General features: G+C 42.3%; 1 protein-coding gene across 1 annotated transcript in view; it reads right to left on the reverse strand.

The window, feature by feature from the left end:
- Positions 1 to 26: 26 nt before the first annotated feature.
- LOC8051893 (hormone-sensitive lipase) overlaps positions 27 to 21,807 on the reverse strand; it is a 49,273-nt gene continuing 27,492 nt past the window's right edge. Inside the window, exons 5-8 of the mRNA XM_029987988.4 lie at positions 18,285 to 18,429; positions 9,595 to 9,813; positions 8,632 to 9,203; positions 27 to 2,351 (exon numbers count right to left, since the gene is read on the reverse strand). Coding sequence (XP_029843848.3) covers positions 2,139 to 2,351; positions 8,632 to 9,203; positions 9,595 to 9,813; positions 18,285 to 18,429 — 1,149 coding nt within the window. The 3' untranslated portion in view covers positions 27 to 2,138. The remainder of the gene's footprint in view (positions 2,352 to 8,631; positions 9,204 to 9,594; positions 9,814 to 18,284; positions 18,430 to 21,807) is intronic.

Here is a 21,807-nt window from a genome sequence, read left to right on the forward strand (position 1 = left end):
GTGAGAAACACAGGCCCATGCAAAACTTTCATACTTAACATTTTATACACCTCTTCAAAGTACAAAGGCATTTTTGGATGTCGCGAGGACGGGATATCTTGTACAGTAAAGTCTCAAACTTGATTGCATTGCTTCACATGTAGGAAATTGACATTAAAATAGATTAGAATTATAGCGCAACAATAATTATGCAATGATAAAATATTTATCACTATGTCAACATAAACTTTGAGCAACAGATACTACTGATTGGTACAGCTGCTGCTTCGAAAATTAAAGTGGTTAATAGCTCAGAAAATTAGCCCCTAGGCCACCAGCAAGACATTCATTTGCACATTGAAACCACAAGGCAAAGTTCTGTTTTAAACATTCAACAAAAGTGCTCAGACATGTTAACAAGAGTGGAAATTCTGCAAGTCAACAGAAACAAGCTCACTCAAACATATCTATAGCATATAGCGTACAGATGAAACCTACACAAAAATGAGGCTTTAGCGATTACGATTTCCATAGCTTTGCTCTCAAAAGAAGAAGTGCCAGAGGATATGTACCTATGACGACAAGACTGTTATCGAAACAGGATGCCATATTGTGCACGCCAACTGTAAGAATCCAGAAAATAAAGAAAGCTATTTTTTTCACAACAGTGGCCTTCAATACTTACAATGAAAGAGAAATCTACACCTATTAGTGAACAGACCTGCAAGTAAGATGAGCATAGTGTATACAGAAATGAAAATGTGTGAGTATAAAAAAGCTCATTCCAGCAGTTTTTTTCTTTCTCTTCCAACTGGTAAAAGCACTGAGACCTTGTTAGTAACCCAGACAAGTTTAAGACCAATAAATCTCCTGCTGAGATAAGAAGTCTGGAAAAGTGTCTTAAGATACCCTGTTAGTAGATCACATTAAAAAGTCATTGGTCACACTCAGAAGCAGTCCCAGAACTATTGCAGCATCTCTTAAACAGACAACAAAATTTACAGCCTGCTTCACTTCGAAAACAGCTTGGCCAAAAGCTATGTTTTGGTTAAGTCAAAGTTTGGCATCTGGCAGTAAATCTAGAATGATCAAAAAATATTTCAAGTAGGCACAGTGTAAAACTTTTCGTAATTTTTTCCTCTTTTCCTTTTCATCTCAACATTTCTTTAAAAGCACAATCTGAAACCAATGGCCCGTTGAAGGGACCGCATAAATCGTTTTTTTAAGAGACTGACATAATTTGGCATGGGGGTGTAATCTTATGGCACATTTTTTAAATAAAAATATAGAAGGATGATTTGGCCCAAGTAAAATATGACAAGAAATATCTTTTTTCCTCTAGGCCGACGGTTCTCAAATGGGGATCCGCGGATCTTTTCATATCCCTGAAACCCTCAATCAAGCAATAAAGTTTTTTTTTTTTTAATTGACGGTGACCCTTTTACATGCACACCGAGTAAGTGGGGTTGATTAGACTATGTTTCAGAGCTTCAAAGTTGGCTTGTATGCATTTAGTTTTCTTTATTTACCCTTTTTTAAATCTTAATCATTCTTAATCCTCCCCCTGGGAAGATGAGGTTTCCCATCACTTCTGCTGATCCAGAAGGGGTCCCAAAACATCAGTGGTTGATAACCACTGCTGTGGGCTAAGCTCGGATGGTGCCAAACCATAAAATGAGATGGTGGGTCACTGAAACTCATTTTGGAAAAATAAAGAGACTAAAATCTAAGCAAAGTTCATTTCCTTTCTTTACCTCCATCGTAATAGATGGCAAAATTCTCCTTAATGATTTCAGAAAAAAAAAAAAAAGAAGAAAAGGCTAAGCTAATTGTTTATTCATAAAAAAAAGTTTTTTTTTTTTTTTTTTACTTGGGCAAGTTGATATATTCATACACTCAAATAATAAATGTGCCACCTATAGACACCTCCGTAGAAAACCGAGACTCAAAACGTTAAGGGACTGATTTATGCGGTCCCTTTGAGAAGACATTTCATCGTCATATCCACATTGTAGCTTGTATAAAATAGGAGCAAATGCTTCGACACAACGAGAGGTTAACTCTTCACAGAACATGAACGGTCATTCTTGAGTGAATGGAGTAAACAACTGGACTCCCTTGCACGCCGCAAGGCAACAGAAGAGTAGACTGGCTTTGGGCTACTTGCATCCGAGCAACTCCATGTTGAGGGCATGGCGCAACATGTTAATGCAGCGTTGCATCCCTTCTTGGGCTTCTTTCCCACGAGGGAGCAGGTTGAGGAACCCATGGGGCAAGGAGTCCAGCACCTCAATGCGGACGCTGCATCCCAGGGACCGAAGCTTCTTTGCAAGCATCACCATGTCATCCAGGACAGGGTCCAGGTGCAGGCACTGCAAGCCCCAAAATTCTGCCTCAGTGACTTTTTACAACAACATCACGAGTCAATAAAACAAATCGGACCTTTTACAATAATATAGTCACGAGTCAATTAAACGAATCGATCGGGCTGTCACACCTTTCATGTGTGTCACGGTTCATCTAAAATGATATTAATGTGGCAGCCAGAAAACAGTTCTAGTTTTCCAGATGTTTCAGAACCCATATTCCAGGCTGTACATGCCAGCAGCAGATATCAGCATAAGGCATCATTCGAGAAACTATAGAAATGAAAAATGAAAGCCGCTTACAACTCCCTGTAACGCCGAATTAGAGCGCAGCTCTTGAGGAGGAGGAGGGAAGGGCACTGGGGGGGGGGGGGGGGGGGTTAAACTAACCAGGGGGGGGTCACGTTACCTTGGGGGTCACGTGCCCCCAATGCCGATGATGTCATCACTGACGTCACTGATGACGTCATCAGTGACGATGACGATGCGGGTACCGATGACGTCATTAGTGACGTCACTGATGACTTCACCAGTGATGATGACGATGACGATGCGAATGTAGGTGACGTCATCAGTGACGTCGCTGATGACGTCATCAGTGATGATGACGATGACGATGCGGATGCCGGTGACGACATCAGTGACGTCACTGATGACGTCATCAGTGATGATGACGATGACAATGCGGATTCCGGTGACGTCATCAGTGATGATGACGATGACGATGTGGATGCCGGTGACGTCATCAGTGATGATGACGATGACGATGTGGATGCCGGTGACGTCATCAGTGATGATGACGATGACGATGTGGATGCCGGTGACGTCATCAGTGATGATGACGATGACGATGCGGATGCCGGTGACGTCATCAGTGATGATGACGATGACGATGTGGATGCCGGTGACGTCATCAGTGATGATGACGATGACGATGTGGATGCCGGTGACGTCATCAGTGATGATGACGATGACGATGCGGATGCCGGTGACGTCATCAGTTATGACGATGACGATGTGGATGCCGGTGACGTCATCAGTGATGATGACGATGACGATGTGGATGCCGGTGACGTCATCAGTGATGATGACGATGACGATGTGGATGCCGGTGACGTCATCAGTGACGATGACGTCATCGGGGGTCACGCGACATCGGCGGGGGTCACGTGACCTCGAGGAGGGGGCCACGTGACTTCGGGGGGTCACGTGGCCCCCCACGAGGTCACGTGACCTTGGTGGGGGGCTCGCGCGGTGCATTATGGGACATTTCCCATGATGCACCGCGCGGTTACGCCGACGCCGACGGCGACGGCGACGGCGACGGCGACGCCGACGCCGACGCCGACGGCGACGCCGCTCAAGCCGGAAACGGGCCCCTAAGAGCTGCGCTCTAAAACGGACATGCAGTTATGTCACACCCCAAAATATTGCTGGGAAGGCTCAGGCAAGATGATGCGAGAAAGGCTCGGTCAATAATCTTTTTATATATTAAGCATTCCTATGTTTTCCGATCAAAATTAAATGTTCTATATACGTATTTACTCGCACAATGAACGCACTCGCGTAATGAACGCACCCCCCAAGTCGGCTCTCAAAATTTCGACCGTTTTTTTTTTTCACTCGAGTAATAAACGCACCCCCAACTCGGACGTCAAAATTTTGAACCCCTCCCCCCACGCGCGCGAAATGATTGGACTTGTCTATCCTGGTGCAGCGAGGTCGTGAATGCATGGGCAGCGGGGGCGAACAAAACGCCTTGCAAAAGGCGTTAAAACAATTCGCAAAGATCCAACGGAAGCAAGAAAAAAAAACATAAAAAGGAGCTTTTTTTTTTTTTTTTTTTTTTGCACAGCGCAGTCTGGATTTCGGGTTAGCGCGCCGCTGCGCGCAAGGAGGTAAGGAAGAGAATCGGAGAAGAGCTCTAAGCGAACGAAACAGCTTGCGAAAGGCGGCAAAAAGAAAAAAAAAAAAAAAAAAACACGGAACTAAGAGAAAGCAAAAACAAAGTTGTTTTTTTTTTCTTCTTCTTTTTTGTTGCACAGCGCAGTTTGGTTGCGGGGGGTCGCGCGCAAGGAGGTAAGAAAGAAGAGCGGAGAAGCCCTCTGAGCAAACGAAACTGCTGGCGAAAGGCGGCAAAAAAACCCCTACAGAACTGAGAAAAAAAAACAAAAAAAAAAGAGGAGCTTTTTCTTTTTTTTTTTTTGCACAGCGCAGTTTGGTTACGGGCGGTCGTGCATCGCGCGCCGCGCGCAAAAAGATAAAAAAGGTAAGCGGAGAGCCCTCGCCTAAACAACGCCTAAGCAAACAAAACAGCTTGCGAAAGGCGGCAAAAAAAACCCAAAGAATTAAAAAACAAAAAGACAGTTTTTTTTCTTTGCACAGCTTAGTTAGGTTAGGGGTCGGGCGCCGCGCGCAAAGAGATAAGAAGTTACTTCAATTTTTTAGGATAAAAGGTCCGTTCATTATGCGAGTAAATACGGACGCAAAAATTTTACTTTGCATAATGAACGCTCCCCCCAACTTTGCATCGATTTTTCGAAAAAAAAAGTGCGTTCATTCTGCGAATAAATACGGTATATTTCAGGAAAAAGAGTGTACAGCTAACTCAACATTTCAGGAAGTCTATGATAATATTGATATAATGTTGTGTGTATGTTTATACGGCCAGAAGTTAGTCAACTTTAATGACCATCTAGTGTCTCAGCTGTAGATGAGCAATTTATCCAGTGCAGTACAACCACTAGCCTGGGGTCTTTAATGTGCACCATGCAGTAGTGATACATGACCGCACGCCGGTACGATGTTCATCCAGATCAAAATGAACAGCGGTCGGGGATTGAGCCCAGGATCTCTGGGTTCCCTAAGAGAGCACAAGCTTTTGCTCCACATGCTCCGAGGAGGTGTGCACTAGCTGACTTAGCCACCGATCCCCCTCATTAATAGAGCATAAATAGCAGTTTCATTGCATCCATCGTCACAGGATATGTAATTTCCTCTAGAAAGTGAGATTTTTTTATGGTCTCCAGCATCAGTGCTTCTCTGATATTTGCTCCGTACTTACCTCGGGGCTATTAAATATATTCAGTTAGGAAACGTTTCGAGGCAATTAAAAATATGATGTGCCAGGCCCATAAAAACAGCAAAAATGTTTTGGTTAAAGCAAACTGCCACTTTTGCAACTGGCTTAGTGTGTGAGCTGCTAAGAATGCGCAGACGCCATAGAAGAAGATTAATGCTTTTGGTGGGTCCCGTAAAACCCTACCAAGACAATGCCCTACTCAACTGGTATTGTGCAAAATGTCAAAGGCACCCGCGAAGTGCGGTACTGCATTTAGTGATAGCTATGATAACCTTATGAGTATCCATTAATAGAGTTGTTCAATGTGTCAACCACAGTCTCTCAATCTCCAACAATTTTAACAGTATAAGAAAGGTGACATGGTAAACCTCAACTTCAATATTTGGTCCTAGATCCCAAAACTTGAAGGTTGGTAGAAGCTGTTCGATCACTGACCCCGAGGTCACTATATTAGTATAATGTCAATTGTGCAATCAAACGCACCCTTATGTGACCCTTTCCTCTTACTTGTGGCTTATCTCTACAGTAGGCTCACAATAATTCAAACTCTGATATTTCATACTTCTGGTTAATTCAAACAAATTTTTAAATTTTGGTGGTCCTGCTCTGTTTTCAATGCATTTATCATCATCGTCATCATTTATTAAGCCTTCAGGGCCCTTACAGGCATTACACAACAGGTTAAGGGGGCATTGAAACAGTGTTAGATAAAGGCATATCAAGACAGAAATCAGCACTTAAACAGACATATAAATAATAAACTATTAGTGCAGTTGCCAATGGTTACTTACCATAACATACTGAGCAAGTGCCCTCCCAAAATTTGAAGATAATCGCGAAACAATTGAGGATGGGCACATGCGAGGGCATCAATTTTACATATAAATGTGCTGTGCCTATTTTTTCAGATGTTTCAAATTTTGGGGGTGGGCGCTTAGTGCTGAATGGGCGGATGCACGGTATTCTACGGTAGTTGCACTATGAATGTAATATGATCTATCTGGGTCACAATACTGTTATGGCGAATTTGGGTGGTCAATCGACGGCAAGACCGAGCCGGCGGAACCGGCAAACAGAAAGGCGCCGGCAGCACACAATGTGACCCTCAGCACCCGAACACGAAACGCCAGACGGTGGCAGTTTACTTCGCCTCTTGCCCGTGCGACACCGCTAGCGAGGGGCTGCCGCCGCCGTCACCCATGTCCCAATGGCTTGGATTGACTCGAGTAGTGGCTGTTGAAGTGACTTCAGATCAGACTCGTTCTTTCGTTCATTATTTCTCACTGACCTTCTCTCCCATTTCGGAAGTGATGACACCAGATACAATCTGGCGCCTGCTCGCCCGGCCATTTGGAGCTCGGGCGGAAAAAGCGCCAAAAAGTTGTCGGTGCTTGCCGGAGAACCACTACCCAAACGGTGGGTGCCGGTTGGAAACTGACCACGCGAACACTATTGCCAGTTTTCCGGAAAAATAAGTTGCCGTCGACTCACTACCCGAATTCACCATTAGGAAGGTTATTCTAGACCGCTGTTGTTAAGGGGGCGGTGAAACGATTTTATGATTAAAAGAATTTGCATCTCGTCATTTTTACGTTGTTTATTGTGTCCCAGAAAATAGAGAAAACATCTCCTTCATTAAAAATGTCGCGATTCCGCTGCATAATCGCGAAGCAAAAGCCGAGCTTTTTCCCCCACCTGCAGCCCCGAGTGGCAGCCGAAGGAACTACGGCGAAAGGATTACGTGACCTCGCTCGGCTCTAAGCTGCAGCATAACGCCCGCTAATGTCAGCAGAGAGAGGGAGAGGAAGCGTCCTCTGAGAGAGCACACGGGAACCTACACGGCACTCCGACTGACGCCACTAGGAGGGGGACCAGGTGTGACCCTGAAGGCTGGGAGTGAGTTGAGGGGTGCCAGAAATGCCAATAGCTATCTTTTTTTTTACGCAACAACTAGGACACGCAGGCGAAATCAGTTTTCTGTTCTTTACTTCAGAAGTGTCAAAGGGCCACTTCCAGAAATCTTTGACCGAAGTCCGGAAATCCTTGCACCCCCCCTTTAACGGCAAAGTGGAGTAAAGAAACGAGACAGATGAAGCGAAGATCGGGAGTATGTTATACGTGTTATCAATGCGAGGAAATATGCGATTGGGTGGAAATAGCAATGAAGTTCTGATGTCACTGTTTTGATAGTAGATCTTGTGAAAAGGGGACAGGCACGATAATGTCCTTCTAAATAAAAGTAGATTGAGGTTAGAGTTTATTCTTAATAAAGTAATACTGGTGTCTCATGAGTAGTTTAAAAATATTATCTGATTGCGCGATATTGAACTGCTTATAAGTCACCTAATTCAAAAGGCATTTTCGTGTAGTTCATACTTTTTGTTCTCGCGGCCCCATTGAGTGCGCTTCTTTCCGAGGATCAGCGCAGTGCAGATAGCAACACTTGTGGAGCCCGCTTCAGCGGGTGTTGCTTTTCCGCAGCGCATCGGTGCTCGGTAAGAAGCGCACTCAACGAGGCTATTAGTACACAATAGACAACTTTTTTGCTGGATAAACAAACTTAATTTTGTTTTGAGGTGTCACGTGCTGACTACAACACTCCACGATAGACAACATTTCTGAGGCATAAATGAACTTATTTCATACATTTCACCAATGTCTCACGTATGGCATACCTGCTTATAATTAGTAGCCCTGCATAGAGGAAATTATCAAATATCTGCTATGAGCTGCCATCTATAGAACAGATCATAATTTTATTTTGCATCATGTTTAGATGAATTTCTGGTAATTCAAACGAAATTTGTGGCTTCCTGGAGTTTCAATTAGCAAGAGTCTACTGTAGTTCTGAATTTAAAACACAATGTTATTTCGTTCTTACAGATACAAAGATTTTACCACACCTACAATCATCTCCAAAAGACATCACAGAGAGAGTTCGCTTAGAAATATCCGGTACATATATGTACAAAATGTGATTCACAAACTCATGCTGATGTTTACATACAAAACCCATTAGCAAAGAGGAAGTCCACGAGGCTTTGGCCAGATGCAGCCTAAAAGTAAAACCACCACCAATTTTTCAGGGACTAGTTGAGCAAGAGAAAACAAATGATGGCTCCAGTTACATAGTTTTGGTCCCACTGCCAGAAAAGAACATCCCCAAGAACTACAGCCAAATGCAGTCCCTCGGATAGTACGCACCAAGAAGTAGGCAGGAGGCAACTTCTTCAGAAGTTTGTCCGGAGCCAGGTAAGGCGACAGGAGGGGGTCTGCAGCTTGCGACACCAGAGCCTCAAAGACTTTCAGGCGTTGTGGGTTATTTGCGTGAAACCAGGGCAGCTCATTCCTGGGTGTTTTGGGCGCCCTCTGCTTTGCAGATGAGGTGGAGGCCTTACCCGCACTCTGCTTTCCGGCTGCCTTCTGCTTCAGAGACGCGGAAGAGTCTGGAGGAATTTCGAAGATGACGTGCTCCTCTGCATTGTCTTGCTCAAGGAGATCCAAACGTGTGGCTTCCACGGAGTCTCCGCAATTTTGGACGGGACTGTCGAGCTCCTTGGACCTCAGCTCGGCCGAAACGGGATGCCGCTGATCTCCAGTATGCTCCGGATGCGACTGTTCTTTGACAGCAGAATCCCTAGAGTCATCTGGCCACCCATCAACTTCTCTGTGTACCCTTTCGCCACTTTCGTGCAACGACGAAATGCTCTCGTGATTGTGGTCGGAAGTGCCGACTTCTTCGACCTGACTGCAGGACTTGCCAATGCCAAGGTAGGCTGAAAAGTTTCAAAAGGATTGAGTTAGTAGACTATCATAACCGACTCAACCTCATGCATTGGGTAAGAGAAAAGGCTATTCAAGCATTATTAGTATATTGTTCTTTCAGCTTAGACCATGCACTTTTTTTTTAAATGTGCTAATGCTTTAGGGAGGAGCTTGCTGCATGCTACCCGCTACAATTAGAGCCTCAGATGCTTCTCGAAGGCATTTAGATTTCTTTTGGGGTTTGAAACACCTGTATGTTATTTGGCACAACAAAACTGCCCAGATATTTGGGAGCTACTTGTCTACCATTCATTTTGCCTTCCTTAGGCCTCCCCTACATGCAGCTCTGCCTAGCTGTGAGGCATCTGAGATGTCAAAGAGTACAGAACCGGGGGCAGTCACCGTGGACGCATGTGAGCAGGAACTCCAGTGGAATGAGTGGGTCCATGCAGGTCAACAACTTGGATGGGGAGGGATGGGCATTCAGCATGGTGGGTGTGTAGGCACAGAACATGGAGTCTGGAGTTCGCAGTTCCATCTCTATTAAGCGCAGACAAAGTACCAGACACAGGTTGCCTCCTGCACTGTCCCCGGCCACACAGATACGCTCGCTTGTCCAGCCTGGGCAGGAGAACAGTTGTTTGTGTTTGTTAGGGCTACGTGATTGGAGGCCCTTATTAGCATAGGGTAAGTACAAAAAAATCACCATCTGTTTAAAACTGTTCACAGTGTAACAGTGCTGGTACGAAAGATTAGTCACATATCATTTCAGAACTTGCCCAAGCAGCTTGAAGGCTGCTTCTGGGATACCTTGTGATGTTGCACAGAAGCAGCATTCAAACTCTTGAGTGATAACACACAACTTCTATGAAAAAAAAGTGAGTGAACATTAATCCTGTAATTATGTTGGCAGTTTCACAATAGAGGACTCGCAAAAAGTTAAATTAGTAGGTAGTAAACATACCATAGTCGGCGACAGGTTAAGAACTTAATAGATGGTCCACCTTGAGCGGGCGCTTTCTGCTTTTGACAACGCAAGCGCAGCTGAAGCCCGTAGGAAGGCAACAAGCGCATGCTGGAGGCAGAGCATCTACTGACCATAGTAGTTCATAGAATAAGTATTGAATGAGGGCACGTGCCTTCCTGCATCACTGGAAGAGCAAAAGACACTGTTTCTGTACCCTTAATATACATATGCCTGCTAATGGGAATTCCAGAAACCAAACTGGATTGCCTAGGGGTCCTCCTGCCAAGGTAAACTACAAACTGTTAAGGTGTACTATGCACATACTAATGCCTAAATCTGATGCACGTGAAAGGTTTCTGCTCAAACAAACAAGGTCTGCTACATAAACGTGCATGTAACCTCATAAGAATAAAAAGTGACAGCACAAATTTTGTACAAATGAATATTCATGCAAGCAATAATGCATAATTTATGCTGACTATTAACGGATTTTAATAACTACAACAAATTAAATTAACTACTACACCATATGTCATGCAGTTTATTTTGTAAAGAGTATATGACAAGTAGCAAGTGCATGTTCAAATGTCTCACACAAGTAATTACAACTTCTACCCGTGTTAAAAATGATACTGTCTAGCAATAATGATCCAAGCCTTTCCCAAATAAAACTGTTCTGCAGCAAATCTTCCCATGTAACACAGCCAAAGATTTCGTTAGGCATAAATATATTTTAAAAAATTGAGCATACCTAAAGAACAAATTGGGCATACCAAATTGTAATTAAGTTCTACTGCTACCAGCAGCAATCTTCTGAGTGTTGTGTTGATGTCAGCATACAGAAGAGACACACCCTCTCTGCCTGCTTATTATTGCTCAGCACTTCCTGCGCTTCACTGAGTGCGATGGTTGGAAATATACTGGATACACCTCAAACTGCGGGGGAACTGCCGTCAGAAGTAGCACCTAAAGTTTTGATTCTTGTACGTAGTTCACCTTCACTGAAGTACATGAAAAAAAAACTGCAGATCTTGATGTGCACACCTAAACAAAGACTTTTTCATTCCAATCCCGAGAAATTCGCTTGGGCCCTTCCCCGAGATGCTCAAAATTTGGTGGCAGCTCATTAAATCCTCCAATTGTAGGGCTATTCTCTGAGCTTGACTTACGCATAAAACATAACTACTCTTTCGTATACTGACTCACATTGGCATTGCAGTTCTGGCTTACCTGTTTAGATTCAAACAAATGCACAGACAGCAAGAGATGCGGTCGTTCAACTGCCCTGCAACTTTGTGTTTTACCCTTTTCTTTCCAGACTAAGCGTACGCCTAGCAGCGATTCACCAAAGCTTGCTCCTCAAAGAACTTTGTTGGTTTTGTGAGCTTGTACCAGGCTGTACCAAGAGAGTGTGGGCTAAGTGATCCAGTAATCATGCTATTTTTACGCATAATGTAAAAAAATACAAAAGGGAAGTGTAGCATTGCTACTACACTGTCTGTATGCAAGGTAATGCAAACTTGCATTGAAAGTGCACTGTTTATATGCAAGGTAATACAGAACTGTTGCATTGCAACCACTGCATTGGTAGTGCAAACGTAATGTAATAATAGGTACCAAAAAAAAACACCTTGTTTTAAACATTGCATGTTTAAAGCATATACTACATCCTTTTATGTCAGTTAGCTTGCATTACCTTGCATATGAGTAGCGAATGGTATATCTGTCTTATAAACCTTCATTTATACTTTTGCATCTTGTGATTGCTAAATTCTAATTCATTGTTTTGGCAAAGCAAAACTCAACAGCAATGTGCCAAAAGCGGATATTTCATAGACATAAAGGTTTACGAACTTTCACTGAACATTTTCCTTACTTCCTTTCGAAGCTTCAGTATTTTATACAAGCAAAACAAAACTTTGGTCGATTCACCCATTCATTAATTTTTATTGGAAACATTCCAAAGGTTTAATGCGGCGTTAGCGCCGAAGCACACTTTTGCCTTTATTACGTGCTTTACCTCTGGCTTCTTTACTTCCTTGATCACATTATTGAGGAAAACTATGTTTTTTGCCGGTTTTTTCCTCTTTCCTTTTGCGGTTACTCGGTGTAAAAGCGCGGCTAGTGTTCCAAACAACCTTGTTGCAAAGATGAAGATGAGACAAGCACATAACAGCCATTCACATTTTAAAAGCTATAATTTCAGTCAAGATTTTTAAGTTTCCCAGACATTTTTGCCTATTCTTGGCAGTCATAACCTGAGTGTTGTTTGCTTGAGCAGTAGCCAAGCTGCCTTTCATTCTAAATTTAATAAATAGAAGGGTGCTATTCTAAGCAACTATTGTTCTATATCTCCAGTTTAACTTCAATTCTTTGTAATGAATTATGAAGCTTCATTAAAAAAAGGCACAAAGAAAAAGAAATAAATGGACAAAACTGAATAATTTCTTTTACACCTTTTAGCCGTGCTTCATAAAAAATTCATTAGATTTAGAAAATATAGCCAACTTATAAAAATCAATCCATTTCAGTGAGAAATTACTCCTCTCATAAGAAGTTCCCTTAACTACCAAGTTAAGAAGACTACTATACCACCGGGACAAAATATTTCCATGTACTTTTTGCTCGAGCAAATGCAGATCCAACTATATTGGCTTGAGACGGTCACCAAAATATAAGCTATCACTCTGACGCTTCATATTATTGAGGCTGTTGGGGAACATACGCGGAACATTGCGGGCTAAAGAAGCCCCCAGACATGCAGAAATCATCTAATAGAAAATTGTTATTATATTACATTGGGCAACGTAGTTCCCCTCTTGTAAAATATTCTGGTCTGGTACCACTTTTATGTTTCCAAATGCAAGCAAATGAAGAGGCAAGAAACAATTCCACAGTGCCTTAAAGGGCAGCTCCGCTTCATTTTTGGTTTTGAAAAAACAATGCAGTCCTCTTCAGTATCGCCTAGGAAGACCACACGTCAAATAGTATGACGCAGTTCTGTCTAAATGTTTCTTAAACGGTTCGATAAACTTTGCAACTCGCCAAGTTGCCGGAATCGGCTGACTCGAGCGGGCGAATTCAGGGGCAACCAACAGCGCAGTCAAGGCTACGGCATGGGCGGAGCCAACATTGAGCTAAATGTCATCATCATGGCCCCCTTTTGCTTGTTTTTACTTCTCCAATCGAGCGTAGCGCACGACGTCAGCAACGTTGCCTTTCGGCGGTCAGCAGACCAACCGCCCGCCGCGGTCCCACCGTTACCGCCGTCTTCCACGTCACAACCACCGTCGTCGTCTCACCGTTTGTGATTATTGCCTCTTGGAGTTTCGTCCACACTATGGACACCACGTGCGCAGAGTCGCAGACTTATGCCGCAGTTGTGCAGACGTCGTCAAATGCCGTAGACACCAAAACGTGGCGAAAAGTGCGGTGCAGACGACACTCGCGCCTGCCGCACGCCCGCCCCCATCCCGCCCGTTGTTGGGCCGAGGATCACGTGACATCTCGTACCACGTGATGGCCATGTACTTGGCGGCCCGAGGCCAATGTTGCCGGACGCAGCCGAAGTTTCGGTTTCGATTTCCGCTCGTGTTTAAAATTAGATTTAAAAATATATATCCCATTTTTTGTGAAGCAAACGACGTAGTGTCTTTTACTAGGGCTTTTTAATTCGAAATCACTCATTATCCCGAAATCTTCATAATAGAGCGGAGTTGCCCTTTAAGGGGGACACCACCTGGGAATGTCAACTTTTGAACCACTCATTCAATCGGCATGATATTTGCAGGTAGTGTTTGTAGTCATATAGAAGGTGGGCATGCAAAGTTTCAGCCCTGTGAACCAATTTTATGAGGTACTATAACCCCAGAACGAAGTAAAGCATAGCCTTGCATGGAATCTGCTCAATGAATCTATCGTTGAGAAATGCTGTTAATAACCATATATTTTTCTGGTGGAATGCATACTGGAATATCTATTGCCGGTTGCTATAAAAAGAAATATAAAAAAAATAAAAAGTTTCCAGATTAAAAAAATGTATAAAAATTTTTTTTTCACACTTACCAAGTTTTGCAAATTACAATTTTTCATAATAAAGGAACATGAAAATGCAAAATCTAAGTTCATAGTAACTGGCTCCATACAATTTTGGCATATAAGCTGTGAATATTAAGTCTCTTGATAGTTTCATACCTCTACCTTTTCTTTAGCATTGGTGAACTGAAAATAATTTACAATAAAAGAACTATGCACTGTAAACAAATGAAACTTTCTGGGAATACTCTAGATCAGTGGTTCTCAAATGGGGGTCCGCGGACCCCAGCGAACCCTTTGGGGTCAGTGTCGTGATGTAGGCAAGTTGGTTCATGGTAAACGGAAATAAACAGCGCGCAAAAAATACACAAGGACGAAAGGAAAGTGCGAACGACACAAGCGCTGAACTCACAACTAAACATTTATAGAAAAAACACCAACGAAGTAAACCACACTATCGCTTCAGCACGTGACACGTGCTGAAGCGATAGTGCTGTGCTGCACGTGACACGTGCAGCACAGCACCTCCCTATTGGCTCGTCATTAGGATTGCCATAGCAACAGCTCGACGCAAGCAGCCTTAGTGCAGTCAAAGGCAACCGTGTGAACGAGCCCTCCCTCGTCAGTCAAGCTAAGCAATAACATTCTTTTGTCATACCGAAAAGAAAGATCACACTTCTGTGTGATGTTTCTTTTGCATATGACAAATAAGTCTATTTTGCACTAGAAATTACTGTAAATTAGTATTCAAAAATAGGGTGACATGTTTTTGTGCTGTTTCTTTAAAGTTGTAACAAAAAAAGGTTGACCTCTGATAGTGAGCAAAATTTCCATACCCTCAGACTAACTGAGATGCTTAGTTGCTTCAGCCACTTTTTAAAGCAGTGAAGCTTGATGAAAGAGTAGTGATGCGAGGCAGTGAAGCTTAAAAGGTCACTAAAGTAATTTCTGAGATTGTCTACTATTTATGGTCACACCACAATTCACAGGCTCTAGCATTCAAAAAACAAAAAACAGGATTACATTCATATTTGGTTGATTTCCATATTAATAACGAGCTTAAGACCGCGACAGGTCGCTTTTTCTGCAGTTCAGCGCAGAAACCAGACGGTGTCGTAGGACTAGTGACAGTCAATCGCAAGCAATCACTTCCCGCGCGCGATCCACACAGATCTGAAAATTACTCCAAGGTTGATGGACCCCCTGCCATAAGGAAAGAGATCACTTGCGATTGGTTGTCGTTTGTCTGAAGACGCACTCTGGTTTCTACGCCAAATCGCATAAAAGGGGGCGCATCTATGTTATTCTGTTTTCTTTAAAAGTCATAGAACCCGTAGACTGAGTTACAAAGGGTGCTAAATAATTTATCTACGTCAGTAATAAAAAAAAGTGTTTTCAAACTTTTGTTTGTTTTATTTTTTAAAACAGTTTCCCAATAACTCTATGCACTTCATCCACTTTTCCTGGAATGATTTCAACCCTTCTGGAAAAATAAATCTTCTGTTTAACCTTCAAAGCAGAATGTCACAGTTGTCTCAATGTCTCCGTCACTTGAAAATCGCTGCCCAAGGGAGACTTCCTCAAAACTCGGAACAGGAAATAACCCGAGGGAGCCAGATCAGGACTCTTGGATAGATGGTTCGGCTGCTGGAACCCACTTTCTCCGATGGCAGCCAATGATGAATCTGACAAGTGAATGGAGCACTGCCACGAAGAAGGATGACACCTGGTGCAAGTTCTCCTCATATTTCCTTCTTGATTGATGGTCGCAAAGCTAGCATTGTGTTGGCATAACTCTCCCCAGTTCTAACAGTCTCGTGTGGCACGAGTTCCAGAAGCAAAATATCTTCAACATCCAGTTGCCAGGACTTTGCCTGCAGATTTTTCTGTCTTGAACTGTCTTGGGGTAGGAGATGACTTGTGCTTCCACTGCATTAACTCTATTTTGGACATATAATTTTTGTGCTAGACTCAAGTTTCATATAAGTGACCAAACAATAAAAGGAACTCCCTTTTGGTTTCCACGAAGCTTCTTAAATTTCTCTTGACAGCACTGAAGCCTCGTGGCCTTCCAACATAGAAGGCCATGACTTTTCATGAATCATTTTTCAAACTGGACCTACCAGGGTGCTCATTTCTTCAGCTATCTGGGAAACCTAAATTCGCCTGCCTGACAAAATTAAATCCTTTAGTTCCTTGCACATGAGGCAGAGTCATCATAAACCGTAGTCATGCATTTATAGATCTCCTTTGACTTGTTTTCTTCATATAAATTGTTTTTGCTTAACATTTCTCTAAATCTAGCATTTTATAACTGATCTACAACAGTGCGCTCCTGACATCCTGTTTCCTGTAATTTTAGACTCGCACTAAGTCGCAACTGTGCAGGAGTAATCATGAGACAAGAGCCTGCCCAGACTAGTTTCAACATGCATGCTATTTTCTTTCATACTCATGTAGATAAATTATTGAATACCACTTGCATGACCATCGATAGACAATCTAAGAAGTTAGGTTAGTGTTCCCTTGCCTACTCATAGTTTTCTTCAAGGAACGTACAGCAAAATGTTATTTTAAACAGGAAATTTGCATTAAAATAAGCCAAAAACATTTCCCTAACTTTCGGGTGTCGTATCTTGCTCTAAATCAAGACTTCTGGTTAGACAGAGCCCAACTGACGAGCTGACGCCGAAGTTAACGGGATGCTTGCAGGATTCACATTGTTTTCATCACTCCTGTAACTGTCCATCAAACTATCGTCCGATTCCTAAAAATCGGAAAGGCTGAGGGATTCGTCGTCACATATGCCTGAGCATTAATCCCTTTCAAAAAGAAGGTTTTGTATCTCTTCGTCGACTAAAGTGGACATCCATGTTAAAGCCCTGTTGTTTTAGCATAAACACTCACAAGCGACTGCTCTTCTTTTAGAGCGCAGCTCTTAGGGGACCGTTCCTGGCTTGAGCGGCGTCAGCGTAACCAAGGTCACCCCAAGGTCACGTGACCCCCCTCCTTCGAGGTCACGTGACCCCCCCCCTCGAAGTCACGTGACCTCCCCGATGAGGTCACCGGCATCCGCATCGTCATCGTCATCATCACTGATGACGTCATTGGAATCCGCATCGTCATTGTTACTGATGACGTCATCAGTGACGTCACTGATGACATCATCGGCATCGTCCCGTGCCCCCCCCCCAGGTCACTTGACCCCCCCCAGTACCCTTCCCTCCTCCTCCTCAAGAGCTGCGCTCTAATTCGGTGTTACAGGGAGTTGTAAATGGCTTTCACTTTTTTCTTGGCTAAATGAAGCGTTTTCTCTCTATCAAACATCAAAACAAACGAGCAAATTACCCAAGGTAAATGAAGCAAGAGGGGTGGTTTTGCCATCTGCCAGAAAGCGTGCTAAACAAGCAACGAAACCGAAGAGCGAGTTGCACTCGGTTTTGGGCTTTATTTATGGTCCGTAAGGGTTGGTACGAGTGACACTCGTTATTACAGTAGGCAAGAAGTGAACACGAGAGACATGATTCAAGTGGCACAGCTTAGAGTTATGTGGCTGATCGTTCTGAAAGCTTGGACGATAATGTTGCCAGCGTGATCGACACGCGAGTTTTAGCTAAGGTGACTATGCATTTTTTGAAAAAAATGTTTGTATAAATTTTTGTACCTTCCACTTCCTCAAAAATCAGCATTAACCTCATTCAAACATATTGTATAACCAGTGATTTACAAAACTTGGCAAATGTAATAAACACAATACTTTGTTTTATTACTCGCAGCTAAATACACTCCCAATTTACTCCTAACTAAATAGAGGGGTCGACCTATAGTCATGTGTTTAAGGCAGTTGTGCTAATCTATCCTGCTGTCACCACTTTCGAGTGCAACATTTAGAGTTGAGAACAATCACACCAGTTGATGCTACCAAAGGCACTCTAAAGAGGTTGACAATAATAAAGCAGTAAGGAAAAAGTTTCATCAGCAGAAAAAGGAAGCGAAGGAAATTATCGAAAAATTTGAAATAATCATATATTCGAACATAACCAAATGGAAACCGTAGATAAGTACTCTGCATAGTTGAAAAGTTGCATACCGAGCTTCTGGCAGTTGTTAAGAACCCAGGCGTAAACGAAAGCCACTTCTTCCAAGGCCCTTGGGTAAGGGAACTCTGGCGCCAGGGCATAGTCCACGGACAGAATGGGGACGTTGACCAGCTTTGCCCAGTCCCTCAGGTAAACCTGACAAAAATTCCAATACATAGTATTGGTCACAGATTTGAACTAACAATCCTCAATATCCTCCAATTCTGCTCAAAGTAGGGAACTCCAACACCAAAACAGTAATGAAGCCTTCCCTAAAAAAAATATCACCTCAGTACCTCGCTTACCCGTCAGCATGCCCAAATAAACGACTAATGTATGCCGACCTTGTAAGACCCCTTTAGAATGTGCAGATTTAAATATTCTCATATGTACATTATCATTCCTCCCTTACATGTACACTAGTGAAGTTATGTCTGTTTATCTAAATCTTAGAACCATGTTTGTAAAGAATACTTTAAGGTAAATAAAGGCTTACTGGAAACTGCCAATTAGATTTCAGGATGATTTAATGTTTAACAATTGTTTTCAGAAGAATTAAAAAAAAATGTATTGCACCTGAATTATTTGCCTACACTAATTAAGAGGGCATGCTCTATGTGAAATTTTTTTTTTTAAATATATATTTACAGTATTTAAACAAAAATTTCAGAGTATATATTGCTTGATGTCATTTTTATAAATCTGGTGTTCGTTTTATTACAGTATTTGTCATGTTCTGGAATTAATGTAGATTTAAAAATAGAAAAAAACACATCTTGTGCACATTGGACGATGGCAACAAATTTAAAAGAACATTGTAAAATAAGCTAAGTTGTTTCTTGTGAACCGCTAAGTGCAAAGAAAAAAAGTAATCTGTGCAGACCATTATTTAAAAATAACTGGAAATCACAAAAAAAAAAAAATTATTAAGAATCGACAAAGATTTCTTTAAATTTCCTGAATTATAAAATTATCTAAACCTGGATAGTTGCATTCTACATATCTAAAGTGTATCCAAGCGGATTTCGAGATCTTTTTATGGCACAAACTCAATCTATCCACCCAAAGTACCATAGAAAACCGAAAATTACAACCAAGTGTAACTTTTATTCCTTATTAAAAACACAACCGAACACCATGATACACCCGTTTTCTGAGATATCTAAAAAAGAGGGTGTCGCAGGTGTTTGGTCACATTATTAAGGGCAAAGAAGGCCACGCATGATTGTAATTTTGGGTTTTGTAGAATGCTTAGGGTGCATATATTAAGTTTGTGCCATGCTTAATGAACTAAAAAAAAAATAAGCCTATGCAAAAAGCGAGAGCCACTTGCGTTCAGCTACATTTGAGATAGCACCATCATCAAACATGCTAGAGTTATGCGAGAGCTCAGAGCTCATGTTTATAGGGTGTTAAACTTCAATCATCCTGCATCAGACATTTGCAAAACCTCCCTCAGAACCTTAGGGGCAATTTCTCCGTTGACAAAATAATTTTCTTCATATTCCTGCTACGTTTGATTATTTTATTGCCTCATACATGCAAAGTTTGAGTTTGCATCTGCTGTGTGAACTTTTGGAAGCTTTACTGCATGATATTCAACCGAGCATGTTCAGAAGCATTTTATCGGTATGGTGTACAACTGATTTTTTGGCCGCAACTTGTACTACAGTTACGATCTGTTACTTAAAAAAACTTGGCTTACGGTCTTCGTTTGACAGACGGCGTTATCAGGATATTTTGTTCATAAATGAGGTTGTTGATGGGATTGTAGACTTTCCTGTCTTGAACTCCATTGGTTTTCCTGTCCCACTGCGTATCAGCCATAATTACAGCTTTATCTATACGCATGCGCTTTTACCACATCCCCTATTATAAGAATGCAAATAGAATTTATATAGTGCAATTGTCCCCACATTGAAATTTTTTTGTGATGCAACAACATTTTGCTGCAACTGCGATGCTATATTAGTACTTTTGTAATTGGATATCTCTGCTTTTTTGTTTTTTTTTAGTTGTGTTATATTTGTTGTGTAACACAGAAAAGGCCTTGAGCTGCTAGTGGACACATAACAATAAAGATTATTATTATTATTAAAAAAAGGATAATCTCAAAATCTACTTTAGTGCCCGTTCAAAGGGAAGCTGAAGACGTTCTTGAATTTTAACAAACAGTAATTTGAAGACGTCCTTGAATTTGAAAATACAGTAAAAGTTGTAATGTAGGCACCTTCAAAATTATGTCTTAAGATTTATTTTATTTTTATTAGTAAGAGTGTCGTAACAGTCAATTAAAATTTGGACGTAATAGACCCGCCAGTTGTGGCACACCGTTGGTAGGAAAGCGCGAGAGAAAAAAACCAGCAAAAGTGGCGTCATCAGTGGGCTCAGATGACCCTTCCTCGCCGCTAAACTGGCTCGGGGATGCCGTCAACGACATCACGACGCTCTGGACAGATAACAGGCAGCAGAGGGGATCGCTGCATACCCGGCGGCAATCGCTGCGAATATTTTTCCAAATAAATGTGGTTTACATTTACTTCTGCCCAAGATAAGAGCGATAATGGAATTCACGGGGCAAAAAGCTATAGGAGTCTGCTCCTAACTCCGATTTCTTGAAAAGTGCTTCAACTTCCCTTTAAAGGGACACTGACACACCCCAAAAATGTTTTTTAAATTTTTTTGCCAGGCGATTTATTATGGTGTCGGAAGACTACCCAATTAATATTTTGCTACAGAGTCATGTTCTCTCGAAACGCAAAAGCTCGAAACCGAAAAAATGTAACTGCTCGAAACCGAAACCTCCGCACGGAGGTCGGAGAAATATAGAGTATGAGAGAGAGTTGGAAGTCACGTGGCTACACCCAATCGTTTTTTTTTTTTTTTCTGCGCGCAGCAGGTTAAATGCGTTGCGGGAATTGATTGTTGTGTAATTCCATTGCAGCTATGTTTGTTCCGCTCACTGTTCTGTACTTCAAGATGAGTTGTTTTGTACATTGAGGAGTTGGGAACAAGTAGCGAGTGCCCGTGGTGAATTCCCGTGATCGGCTCCGAAAAGAATACCCCCCAAGATGTTGCTTGAAGAGCTGCCTCACATGTCCTGCATCCAAAAGTGGCAGTGTGCGGCAGAGTCTGCACAAGTTTCCGAAAAATTAACGGGATAGAGACCAATGGGTTGCTGCAATTCCTGCAGAACAGTTACGGGCACCTTAAAAAGCGGTTCCTACCCAATTTATATGTTCCTTGCATTTTGCGGAAAGTAACTACATTGAGTTCGCAGATGTCAAAAAGGGAATTCCATACCAAAAAGGGAATTCCATACCACATCGTCCACAACATTTGTTTTTTTCAGTAATAATTCTAAAAAAAAGATATGTAAATACTGCAAAATGTTTGACAAGAAAAAAAAAAAGGTACGCCCATACTAGGGTTGAACTTGGACCCGCTGCGTGCGAGGCGGACATCTTTCCACGAGCTACTGAGGGAATTCTTCATGGTAATGCAGCCGGTCTACTGTAGGTCAGAAAGTGTGCT

The sequence above is a fragment of the Ixodes scapularis genome, unplaced genomic scaffold (genome assembly GCF_016920785.2).
Source record: "Ixodes scapularis isolate PalLabHiFi unplaced genomic scaffold, ASM1692078v2 PGA_scaffold0__279_contigs__length_252992795, whole genome shotgun sequence".
Taxonomy (NCBI): Eukaryota; Metazoa; Arthropoda; class Arachnida; order Ixodida; family Ixodidae; genus Ixodes; species Ixodes scapularis.